The sequence below is a fragment of the Trachurus trachurus genome, assembly GCF_905171665.1.
Source record: "Trachurus trachurus genome assembly, chromosome: 23".
Lineage (NCBI taxonomy): Eukaryota > Metazoa > Chordata > Actinopteri > Carangiformes > Carangidae > Trachurus > Trachurus trachurus.
In genome coordinates, this window is record NC_139912.1 from 16,567,102 (window position 1) to 16,580,205 (window position 13,104).

At 43.1% G+C, this 13,104-nt stretch overlaps 1 protein-coding gene across 4 annotated transcripts in view; it reads right to left on the minus strand.

The window, feature by feature from the left end:
* The window catches only part of tbc1d22a (TBC1 domain family, member 22a), a 127,514-nt gene that overhangs the window by 111,748 nt on the left and 2,662 nt on the right, over positions 1–13,104 (minus strand). For all 4 annotated transcript variants that reach the window (XM_083999753.1, XM_083999754.1, XM_083999751.1 and 1 more), the window contains 3 exons: positions 12,428–12,611; positions 11,798–12,074; positions 8,714–8,896 (listed from right to left, as the gene is read on the minus strand). In XM_083999753.1, coding sequence (XP_083855879.1) covers positions 8,714–8,896; positions 11,798–12,074; positions 12,428–12,611 — 644 coding nt within the window. The remainder of the gene's footprint in view (positions 1–8,713; positions 8,897–11,797; positions 12,075–12,427; positions 12,612–13,104) is intronic.

Genomic DNA, 13,104 nt, shown 5'->3' on the forward strand with positions numbered 1-13,104 from the left:
CCGACGAGCTACGTTGCCTGTTTTAATCTCCTCTCCTTCAACCTCACGTTCTCACAACAGCTGTTCTGTTGGGCTTATCAATAAACAAACCTGGCGATGACGCTGCAACCCAACTACACAGCTGTTAAATGATTCGCTATTTGTCTGTCCCTCATACTGTCCAGTCCATGTCTTTGACTGTTTCATTCTGATATGTCAGATTGTTTTTCCTGGATGCACTGCAGTCTGTTTTGGCATTTTCCTCCCAGTGCAGTATGTTTTACATAGGCTAAGTTTCTGAAAAGCAGTGTTCTGAAATGGGATCCAGGTCCCTGTTGGGATTAACGGGAAAATATCTTCAAAATATGATTGGATGTGGATAGATTAAAATCCCAGGTATGTTGTTTTTGTATTTTGTGTCACATTGTTTTCTTGTATGTAAGACCACCTCTGGCTATTTCTTCCCCAACGCCAAGCTGGTACCTCGGTACATGTTGATAATAAACTGTAGGTTTAAAGGAAAGCAGTTGCCAGTGGACACACAAAGCCGCACTTCCCGGAGGCCAGCAGTGAACAGGTGTGAACCGTGAAGGCTGAAGTGTGTTCAGTCAAGCTTCTCTTTGAAAAGACAGGATGAAAAGTTCACATGGACGGCCGCATGGTGTAACATAAACTCAGCCAGACAATCTGGGAGGCTACTGCCACGGGAGACAGCTGGTGGCCGGGCCAACCTCATTAAGTCAGGTGTTTTGCCTGGGGACATCCTCCGAGGCGCCACACACAGCGACATTCGTGTGCACATGTGTACTGTACATATACCACACTAACGGTTCTCATGGTTACAATGCAAGAAACATAGAATGGATTAAATTGGGAAGCAGAGAAACAGGTGAAATTACAAAAGGCAACGACTCCAGGATTCAGTATTTCTGCTCTCTAAGAACGAGGCACCCACAGAGAAAATAGACGACAATGCAGTTTGTCTTTTTCTCTCTCAAGCTTTCATCAAACACATGCTATTAATGTCTCAAATAAAAGAGCAACGGTGCACTGAGAATTCACATGTAAACCCCTCTCTCTGTAAAATGTACCATCTTTCCTGGAGAATTAACTACCTAGACAGTTTAATGCCATATTATCTCTTCTTTTACATTTTCCGAGCCTGTGACACACACACCTCTGAAATTGTCACCCATGCACAGACGCATTACGCCTGAGTTCAATTGAATTACATCGCCACTTCCCCACTTTGATGGCGGCTATTAACTTTGCAAACAGTGCTGATGGTAAGCCTATCATATGGTGGCTGCTGTGTAACAGGATTGCGGATTGTGGCACTATAGAGTGTGTGGAGCAGGGCCTGCTAACGGGCACAGTTGCTGCAGTGAGGGTGATGGCGGTTGGGGGGGTGGGGGGCTGTGCTGTGGTGGTGGTGGAGGTGTAACAAAGAGCTGCAGCACCCCCAACAGAGAGTAGAGACACACCGACAGGCAGCAGTGCAATGAAGAGCAAGCGTGCGAGTGTGTGTGTATTCTTGTGGGCGTTTATTTGTCGTATTTCATTTCTTTTATTGTTTTCATTGTTCCTATGTTCAGCTCTGTTACGTGCAGTGCCAGTGGCCCGTGGACGTTCAGCGTGTGTTTGCAAACATATGTGGGAGTGGATGTGTGAGGTGGACACTGCCTTTTATGATGACCACACGAAGAGCAAACAGAGAGCAAGGGGGGGGGGGGGGGAGAAGAGACAAACAAAGACAGGTACTGATGAAAAGGGGAAGTAAAAGAGTGAGGATAAATTGCCAGAAAAGAGAAGAGGAGAAAGGACAATTGCCATAGCAACAGCAGTATTTCTGTCATCCAGCAATAACTGCCTGATGTCAGATGCCAGCTTGTGGTCTTAAAATCTATTTAAAAGAAAAAGATACGCAGAAAAGTCTGTAAAAGCCAGTATTATGGCTTATAGCCCATCATATAGCAAGTGGCTCACAGAAGGTTTACAACCGCAAACACACACACACACACACACACTACTTATTCCTGTATTTTGAAAAGAGCTGGCATAGAAATAATAAGTTTTAAAGCAGTTGAGAAGTGTATAACTGAAATCTATAACGAGCTACAGAAAGATATGACAGACCATCATCAGACTCGCCATTATGGCCGGGCCCCAGGGGGCCAGGGCTGCTATGCCCACCCAAATGTAGCAGACAGGACTTTTAATTACAGGCTATAAACTTTTCAGTGTTTTTTTGTTGTTGTTGTTACAAATCTAAGAGAGCAAAGCGGAAGGCTGGCATGTTTGCTCCTTTTAGCAGGTTGTCAGTGTGGCTGCTCTTTTCTGTGCAGAGACACTGGGCTGATTTTCTTTTTTTTTCTCCCCCATAAAAACACAGAACAGACAGAAACTTGTTTTTCTAATTCAGCAGTTTTAAAATTCACATCAGACTTTCAATTTATGAGAGAGAGCACTCGCTCTCCAAGCTGTGATGTATGAAAAATGAACAGAGAAGAAAGGCTACATTATCATCTGAATCTGCACCGAATTGTAAAAACTCAGACGTCAACACCGTAAATATGTTTCTACGTCTTGAGCCAAACATTATTTCGTGAGATCTCACAGTGTTAGGATCAGATTGGCACCTAAATGTAATCGCTTCCTCTCTGGAACATGATTCATACCTACAACAAATTTTGTAAAAAAATCGCTTACATGTTTTTTTGTATTATCTTTACACCTGTTAAAAAAGAAAAACACAGTCTCCTCTTAGCATAGAAAAAACTCAACTCATTTTTATTTTGAAATGAGAAATTCCAATCTGGGAAAAAACTTGTTTCCCCATCACCCATGAGAAATAGGGAAACAACAAAACAGAAAATGTATGAGAGAAAAAAAGACGGCAGGTGAGGGAGGACAGAGAAGCAAGAAAGAGGACGAGAGAGAGAGACGGTGCAGATGTAGGTCTTGGCTGGACATGCTGAGTACAGTGAACATAACACTCGACTTGTATGAGCTACCGTTTCTACACTATAGGAACAGTTTTGAGGGACTGCTCAGTCACTTGTACCAGCAACACCAGATTGATCCCAAGAGAGAGTTGGCATCACATCCTCATAGACACCAGCACAACGTTCTTGTGTGGGGAAACACTGCATGTTTATGGCTGATTTCATTGTGTACATTGATAGATGCTATAATCAATGCAGATCATAACAGGGTCTGTATAATTAGTTTTATTTATTTATTGAGAGATTTTTAGGTTCCACTAAAATATCCAGGATCTCAAAGAAAATTCTTGATTTGCTTTGCTAAATATTTGATTTGATCGTGTAACAGTGTTTCTGGATTGTGTTGTGTTACACAGGAAAGATAATTTATGATGACGACAATCGCTAATAAACGTTAAAAAATAGCACATTCTCCTACAAGTAATCGCAATGTGCTAATAAGAAGTGACACTCCTGAACTGGAGGGAGTGGTTATAGCTCAGATTTTTCCCTCCTTTTCCTCCGTTTCCCAGCTGAAATAACTCCCTCCTCTCTGAGCGCACCGTGGGTGCTGTGTTCAGGTTCACGCAACAGACTGACTCGCCTCAGGACATCGGGAATAATTAGGCGAGATCAACCTGACATCAATCACCCAACTCTCACACACGCACAGGTCATCACCTTCTACACGACCTTACATGCTAAACAGGCCGCTGTCACAACCTGTCGCAAGGCTCAAAGGAGAGAGGCAATGAGGGAGAGGGGGGAGTTAAAGGCACAGGAATATTACTGATCCGAATGCAAAAGAGATTATGAATATGAAGGCAGGGCGATGATTGTAAAAAATGAAAACGAAGACGAGTTAAAAAAAAAATAGGTGGGAACAGGACAGTGAGGTTGCCCGGCGTTGCGGTCTTTTCCCACAGCCTATACCCTTCATCTCAAATGCAGTTTTCCTCTGAGCAACGGTGGCACAGGAGCATTTCATATCCCTTGAGGCATGAAAAATGTAACTTCATGCTGCCTACACCCGTGACAAGACAAACTGGGCTGTAACACAAAGTCAAAGTAGCTGTAAAGCCAAGTTATGGGCTAAATCCATGAAGTTCAGAAAATCACACGCAGTCAGACGCATACAAACACACCGCCACCACCAGCGGACCCACTCCGGAGACTGGCAGACCCGACATGTCGGGGGGCTTGTCCCAAAAACATGGCTGCCTCTGCAATTAATTACACCATTCAAGTGAAGGGGCCAACCGATGGATCATCCCACCCTCCACCCCCCTCCTCTTCCTTTGAGCTCAAGGACAGCCGGTCCACTTTCTCTTTTACACAAGAGGGCGTCGTCCCCCCCCTGACAGTGTCCGCTGGTGTGTGTGTGTGTGTGTGTGGGAATTTGTATGAGCGTAAATGTGTCACAGACGGCACACAGAGACAGTGACCTACGCTTAAAGGACAAGGAGCTTCATTCATCTTGTCATCATCCTTTCGCAAAAACTACAATAATCCACTCGTGTGTGAACGGTGAAACTGAACTTGAAAACAATTAAATTAGGATTTTAAACTGAAAACTAAAGTCTAAAATTGACTCATTGAGACAAATAAACAATGATGTTGTTTACTTTTGTTTCGGTTTGAATTCACTTGGTGGGAATTTCTTTCTCTTTTTGTGTATTCTCATCTATATCCCATCTTTTGCCACTGCAATGACCCAATTTCCCCATGGGGATCATTAAAGTTTCATCTTATCTTATCTTATCTGCCCCTATCGCTCTCTCCCTCCCCACCACCACCACCACCGGCCCCCCACCCCCCCAATCCTTCACTTAATTATGTCCCGTGAATGAAGTTCATCTTTCATGCTGCCAGCAGCCGGCAGCGTGGCTCGCCCGTTCTGGGCTATCTAATCATGGCGCAGAGACTAAACTAAATTTAGACAGCCGGCTTGTGATGCCTGGCGGGCCCTAATGGGGGCTGACATCTCAAGACACTCTGCTGATGTACAGGATACACTCCGCTCGAGCAGACCGCAACCACCGTTGACTAATGCTGATGACTTGTGAACCAGTTTGTTTTGCTCAAAAAGTTTTCAAGGGGATCTCACACACACACACACACACACGCGGAGGTGAAGGACTGTGCTGACTAAGGCCGTTCGAGCGAAATGAAATTCAGCATTTACATCTTAGGATCGTTGCCAGCGCTGCCAATGTGTGTGTGGCCGACGGCCCCTCTACATGTGATCTACATGTGGCAAGTAAGGCGGTGGCAGATGGAGCGATAAAATGCGATACAAACTTGGACACTTTGTGTTGACGGCAGAGGATTTGTGGACGCAGTTTAACACACTTGACGAAATATATTAATGGTGGCGATGATGGTGTGTTCATTATTTATAATTTAAGTGGATTTTACATGTCTAGTTATGAGTGAAAGGCCTTTGCTCCAATTCCCTCAAGTGATGTCACTTAAGTCGAAGTCGGCTCGAGCTGAGGACTACAAATTTCATATTAAAAGAAAATCTGGGAGTTAGAAGAAGGTGAGGTTACCAATCCTCTAGCCCGTTCCTCATCACTGCTTGGGGGCGACATTAACTCAACTGGCATAACCCACTGAAATCTGTGAGCAAACTGTCTGTTGTCTGTTGTATCGATCTTGACTTTGGTTTAACTGTCCATTATGAGCCCTAAAATATTATGTGGGCTAAATTGAAGAAGAACTCTTTGAATATTATCGCACATGTAATGAGGAATCCATCGTCCTCATTGTGAAGCATAAGACAAGTCATTTTAGATACCTTCTCTAAATATATTGGTATATGTCAGCTAGTAATTACGAGAAATGCAAACAGAAAGATATGACCGAGTTAATTTAGTTGTCAACCACAGAGAACTGTGTTAATAATTTAGATCATTACACCCTTCACAAGGACGGCTGCGAGGCTGTTTCGCTTCCAGGTTTCAGCTCTCAGCAGATCACTGATGCTATCCCTTTGTTACCGAAATACAAAACACTTTCTAAATCAGTCGCACCCGCAACAAAAAGCAGCGGCCCGTCAGTCTGCCACATCAGAGGCCGAGCTGCAGGAAGCGCTGCAGGTCACAAACTGGGACATGTTTTCAAAGTAAGCGCTGTTGATGTTAATGAGCTATCAGACGTGGTCACATGCTATATCACTGAATTGATTGATGATGTTTCACCTGAGGTAACAGTGAAAAAAATCTATCCTGGCCAGAAACCATGGGTCAACCAATCAATATGCAAGCCTTTAAAAGGTGACACTGCAGGGCAGAGGGGACATGAGCAGAGTCCTACAAACTTAAGAAAGAGTATTTGGAGGCACGGCTGGGTGATGAAGACAGCACACATGTAGAGCTGCAACAATTAATTGATTAATCAAACAATAATCGATTATTAAAGTAATTGTCAACTATTTTGATAATCGAATAATCAGTTTGAGTAGTTTTTTTAAGAAAAAAAGTCAAAATTCTCTGATTTCAGCTTCTTAAATGTGAATATTTCTGGTTTCTTTGTTCCTTTATGACAATAAACTGAGTATCTCTTTGGTTTGTGGACAAAACAAGACATTTGAGGACGTCATCTTGTGGTTTAGGACACTATGATTGACATTTTTCAAAATTTTTTGACATTTTATTGGTCAAATAACTAATCGATTTATCGTATAAGTAATCAACAGATTAATCGTTAGTTGCAGCCCTACACACATGTACGACAGCGTCTTAAAACTAGCACAGACTTCACCACAACAGAAGCAAGCATCTCTCTGGTGGAGGATATGTGCAACTTTTTTTGCAAAGGTTTTGACGCCAGCTACACCGGAGGCCACGCTGCTGCTGCTGCTGACACCAAGGTCGGATAGAGACCCACTGGCACAGGCTCTGTGGGTAACTGCTCATTAACTGTCACCATGGAAAAATAAAAAAAAAACCCTGAGGAGGGGGAATGAGAGGAGAGCCGCGAGGCCAGTCTTCACTCCAGGAAGAGTGACAACCATCCAACTTTAAGGGATTTTTTTATTAAAAAGACAAAACAAAAGAAAAAAAAAAACAGATCATCGACTGATATATTGTTAACCTGGTTTTACTCTGGTTACGATTCCACCATCAATCGACAATAAAATCCTTCCAGGGCAGGTATTATGACCTCTGGAACGCTTCATGGCTCTTAATGTGAAATCAATTGAAGAAGTGTTGACTTTGCATTGACAGCAGTGACGTTTGAGACAAATATCTGTACAACACCAACAGATTAGAAAACAGAGAATATTCTGACTTAGTATGAAAGAATAAACTTATAAAGAGGAGAAATGTGAATCACAGACTTGCCTCTAATAACAGCCTGTCTCAAATAAATGCCTGGTCGCCTCCTCAGTTGCGGTAAATTAAGACCACAGGCACCATTAGCGAATAGAGGCTACAATATTTAGACTGTGTCATTTTTGCTGTGAAATATCTCAGACACTCTTTTTTTTTCCATTTAAGGATATTTCTATTCAATTCTGTGTGCTGTGCATGACAGGAAATGAAATGAGGTACTCTGGTCCAGTTCAGGAAAAAGCAATAATAAAATCAGGAAGAAAGCACACAATAAACATAATTAGATTTAGAGTGTTTAGACAGAAACATTATTACTTATTCTGTCCCCACTTCATACTCTTTGTCCACAAGGCAAACACACACACACACACACTGCACCATGAGTGCGCAAAGACTATCCAAGGACACCGGATATACATACTTAATCTTAACATAGAGGAGCCCTGAACGCAAGAGGCTCTGACAAGACATTCTCCCTCCACACGGCTACGGCAATATCTGTAAGCACCAGTCTCTCTCTGTAAAGCGTTTCTCTTTTCTTTTCCACAGCAGGCGCACATCCTCTGTCCCAAGAACTCAGGTGTGCACAATGGTGATCAGAATATACCGGATAAAAATGTCCAAATAAAATCACATTTTCACAGCATCAACAAGGAAGCTGGCACTTTTCAAAGTATATTATAAAGCACAGCAACACTGGCCACAATCTGTATCTTTAATTAACATTTTTATTTTATTTTTTGATCATATAAATAAAATCTGAATTGTTATGATTTATCAGTTTTCTGTTTTTCGTTTTATACACATTTTATAAAATGTGTTGCTTTGTTTTCTCTTTTCTGTATGGAGGGTTGACCTTGAGCCTACTCAAGGCTGAATATATCTGCAGATGTTTTTGCAAAAATGTGCCTAAAACACTACAGATAAATTACAGGCTGGTCACTGGCCAGTTTTATCTACTTGAAACAGCTTAATGCAACAAGTAGGTGCATAGAACGGCGCAAAAAACTTTTTGTTGGAGGACAGAAAGTAAACTGTAAAAGAGGGAGGGGGTCTGCAAGGATTTCATGGCCACTGGGGTAGCAGCGATAGCAAACAAAGTCTCTGGGGTTGGATAAACAATAAAGGCCTGTCGTTCGGTTAGAACAAAGGCCTGTCATTTCCTTTTGTTGTTGGTGGTATTTTTTCCCCTTGTAATCTGCATGTCCAGATGGCTGGATGACTTTCTCCCTCACAGCATCGTTAAAAGTGCAGCACAGCTGGCAGACCGAGAGCGAGCAAACTATGAGTGAGGAGCACGAGTGTGCAAGGAAACCAAAAAAAGTGGAAAAGCAGGGAACAAAAAAAAAAAAGAGGGCTGAACTAGACAAAAAAAGGTGGAGCGTGTGGAGATAATGGAGCATCTCTTACCCAGATCTGTGTTGGGTCCTGCCAGCAACTGTTTGAACTTATCCAGGCGGGACGCTTCCCTCTCGGTCATGGCCGGGGTGCCAGATGTGTTCTGGTCGGCCATGCGAGCCACTAGCGGGATGACGGGTGGCCGGTGGGGCAGAGAGCGCTGTCTGTGGAGGGCTGCACATTCACCTGCTGCATCTAATGGACAGATAAAGATATAGGGCTGGGTGAATGCTTCACATCAACACACACACACACACACACACACACATAAAACAAGGATTTCACATGATGCAGCACAGATTTTTGTATCAGATGTTTTCTCACTGCAGAAACTGCTCAGTATGTGTCTTCATGGTTTTACTAGTTTCTCCCTCAGCGTCCCCCACCTGGTCCCTGGGTGAGGGAGGTGTAGGTGGAGGCCAACAGGCTTCTCCAGCTCTATATCACTCCATATTCACTAAACCATGGCAACCTCTGAGCAATTCAATCAAATCTTAAGGATCTGATTTAAATCTCTTTTCACTGCAACTGTACTGAGCCCAGCTGCCTCTCGACAGAGAAATCCATTTATTCTCTTTAGAGGGCAGGGCAACTTTGATTATCCCCTTTTCAAGAGAAGGAGAAGAAATGCCCATGACCTGGCCTCAGCTTTAATTTGAGCAGCAGTGAGGTGACACTACAGTAACTGCTGTGCACAGCACTTCTATCTCCATGTTAGTCAGCCGGTTAGTTAGTGTTACCAAAGTTAAATGAAAGAACTGTTTTGTAAGGGTCACCATACTCTGTTACAAAAAAAAAACATATACTTAAAAGTGGCAATTTGTCCAACATATGGGCTGCATGATCACACTGTAGCCTTCACTTGCTGCAACCCAATGTGAGCATTGCATTTCAGCTGTAGCATTAGAGCATGGCTCCTCATCTCTTCCTAGCCAGGTGGTAATGAATGCAGTTACTGTTAATGGTTTGTTTTGTAATGAGCCTCCAGGATGGCAGCAGTTGTTGCAAAATTTCTGTGAAGCATCTATAACGGCTACACAAACACATTAATTCAGTCTGCTGTGGGCCACATGTTCTCCCAGATGTGCAAAAAAAAAAAGAAAAACACACACACGCACACACATCTAACAACAAAAAAGAGATGCCACACTCACAGACAAGTTATGAACAAGCTGGTGCGGTCAGGACGTCGGTAACGGAGGGGGGGGACGCTCCTTCTGTCACACTGAGCAAAGATTCATAGAGACGTCTCCGAGCGCTACGGCGAACTACAACACGGTGTCTGCAGTGTGCGGACCGAGTCACACAAACACTCCATTGCAATTAAGAAAAGCGGAACGCTGCCAATTTTAATAAGCTTTCCAGTTTTTACAGGAACAAATAAAAAGCTACAAATCTGTTCTCAACCACTTTATTTGCACTTTCAAAAATTAAAAAAGATTATTAAAGCCAGCAGCAGTTTGTTTGTAGGGGAACCATTTTTTTGTGACTGTAACAATGAGCCCCTTTTATAGTCCATTTAATAACTTTTAACTTTTAAGGGGCTGTAAATGAAAAAGCCAAGTCCATTTGTCAATCACAGTATACTGCTTCAATTAGTACAAATAAGGCATGGCATGAAGACGTGAAAAATACATGTATGCAAGTACACAAACACAAACAGAGAGCACATCCCCTGAACCAGTGTTGCAGACAATTATAGTAGCATGGCCTAAATTGTTACAGGAATAATAGAGGCTGAGTGGAGTCTAACATCTCTGTGTGTGTCCCTTGCTTTCTTAGATACAGTGTATGAGTGCCAAGTCTATGGGATATATGGAGGGAGTGTGAGTCCCACTAATGAAAGCCATGCCGTGTGCCATTATCTAATTAGACTACGGGAAGCATGTTCACTCTTTTCTTTGTTTTTACTTTGTTGTGAAGAGGAGAAGAGAAGAGAAGAGAAGAGAAGAGAAGAGAAGAGAAGAGAAGAGAAGAGAAGAGAAGAGAAGAGAAGAGAAGAGAAGAGAAGAGAAGAATCTGTGCATGTCATGTTTAGTCAACTACTCAAGTGTGCGTGCATCAAGGTTTTGCATCAAGGTTTTGCATCAGTCGGGTGTTTTTGCTGACGACATGCTCACTTAAGGTGCAAAAAATGTGTTGTCTCCTGCATACCCCTGCATGCATACGTGACGTGACAGTACATGAAGGCCCCGGCTGCACCTTCTCTGAGGAGATAAGAGGAGCTGCCTAAAGGCAACAGGCTCCTTATGTTATCTGTACCTAAACACAGCAGCGGGCAGATCAGCAGACACCCAGGCAGACAGGCATATGACCTGCCAGACAGGACAGCAGAGTCTGCTGAGGTTACAACCTGAAATGCAGCACTAGGACTGTCTCTTCACAACCCTTCTCCTCTCTCCATGTGTTTAGAAGGAAGGCAGTGCTACTCGCTACACTTTCACTTACACTCTATTTTTGATTTTAAATGCTTTGCTTATGAAAGTCTGTAGTATTCGCATGTATGTTCTCACACTGTTTCAGTGTTGTCCTCGCGCGCCTAAACCACAAGCAAGTCCAATCAAAGCACAACACTGGCAGCCTATCAGTAACCCCGCTCTACACAGTGACAGCATCTGCCAAATAGTTGTCGCTCATTTCTCTGCTGTTTGGCTGCTGGATCGTTTTGTTTTGTTTTGTTTTGTGCTGAAACTTCATATCATTTGAATGTAGCGACACAAAAGCAGCTGTGAGACCGACGTGGATAAATACACAAAAACAATGACACAGAGAAAAATAATTGTAGCTTTTAGACAAAAGTTGTTTCCTAAAATCGTGAATATGCTCGTCTAGTCTGTTCGATTCTAAATGGAAAACAATTAAAAGTCAATGTGGTGACATTTCCTGTGGTTTTACCCTTTATTTACACAGTAAAACTCTGTAGGCAGATAGTGTTCGAGGTGTAACTATATGGAACTATATTCCAGTTATGCAGAGATTTCAGGTCTTCTCAAAATATTCTATGACATTGGTCCACTAAGTAAAAGCACTCCAGCTCTTATTATGCAGCTGAGCCAAAAAAACCTTCCCCGACACTGATCAATGGTGTTCACTAACCTTTTGGTGACCCAATTGGAGCTTCGCTGTGGGACTTCACCAAGCGGCCATCAGTATAAGGGCTGCTCTGGGAGGTAAACGACACCTCTGGGCTGGTCACGTCTCCCTCCTCCAGCCTGTCCTCTTCGTCCTCCTCGTCCTCGTCCTCCTCCGCTGCCGCCACCACCACCTCCTCCTCATCCTCCTCCTCCTCCTGCGTGTCCTCTTCTCTTTGCTCCAGCTCTGTTGTGTCGTCCAGCCTCTGTCTCTCCTGCTGTTTGCTGTGATTCTCGATCACCTGTGGAGTTTACAGAAAGTATGAGCCTTTTAAAGTCCATATATAGCACTGATCAATGTTTTGAGACATAAAAAGCACTGGAACATCTGGAAACAAATGTTCCTCGGTCACTTCATCCTAGTTACGTAGTTTTTTTTTATCTCAGTGACAAATATTTGGATACTTAAACACAACATCTGGATTCTACATGTGTCACGATGTTCAGGTAAAAATGAATTGGCACGCAACCATAAAATGTTTCCATCCTTTTAATGGTATTTACTGTAACTGTATTATATGACAGATGTTTCTGAATGGCTTTAGATAAGGTAAAGGCACTGTGGATTCTTTCCTGACCCCCTGCGTGTGCTCACCTTATTGGCCGTCTCCATAACCACCTCGATGTTGAGGTTCTGTGCAGCCATGGCGAGCAGCTCGTCGTCATCATCCCCGACATCCCAGGCGTCACTTGTGATGCTCTCGAATTCCTGAAAGGTGGTCGCCTTCTTGGGCTTGCCTGGCGTCGCCGGAGGAGGCTTGTTACCTGCTTTAATTAGACTGGAGGACAGAGAGAGAGAGAGAGAAAGAGGGCCACGAAGACAGCGGAGATAAGGGAGAAAGGATGAGATTAAGAGAATTGAAAGGAAAGGGGAAGGAGGGGGAAGGATGGGGGGGGGGTGAAATGGGGGGAAAACAGACAAGGTGAATAGACAGGCAAGAGGAGAAAAGATTAAGTAAATAAGCACAATGAGGATAAGAAAATGGGCAGGAATAAACAGTGAATCATTTTGACACTGACAGATGAGGAAGGATATAAAATGTCAGCAGACCTTTAAAAAGAAGAACTGACTGATTCCTTTAATAACTAACTGGACTGAACTACAGGTGGAAAATATTTACATTTTAACCACTGACAGTGTTTTGAATTAATTCACAACACTCACAATGAAACACACAGGTATGTCAGTCACCACCACCCTGTGTTGCCATTTAGAAGTTGTAGAAGTATAATTATGCCACCTTTGCTTGAATACACTGAACCAAACAAAAC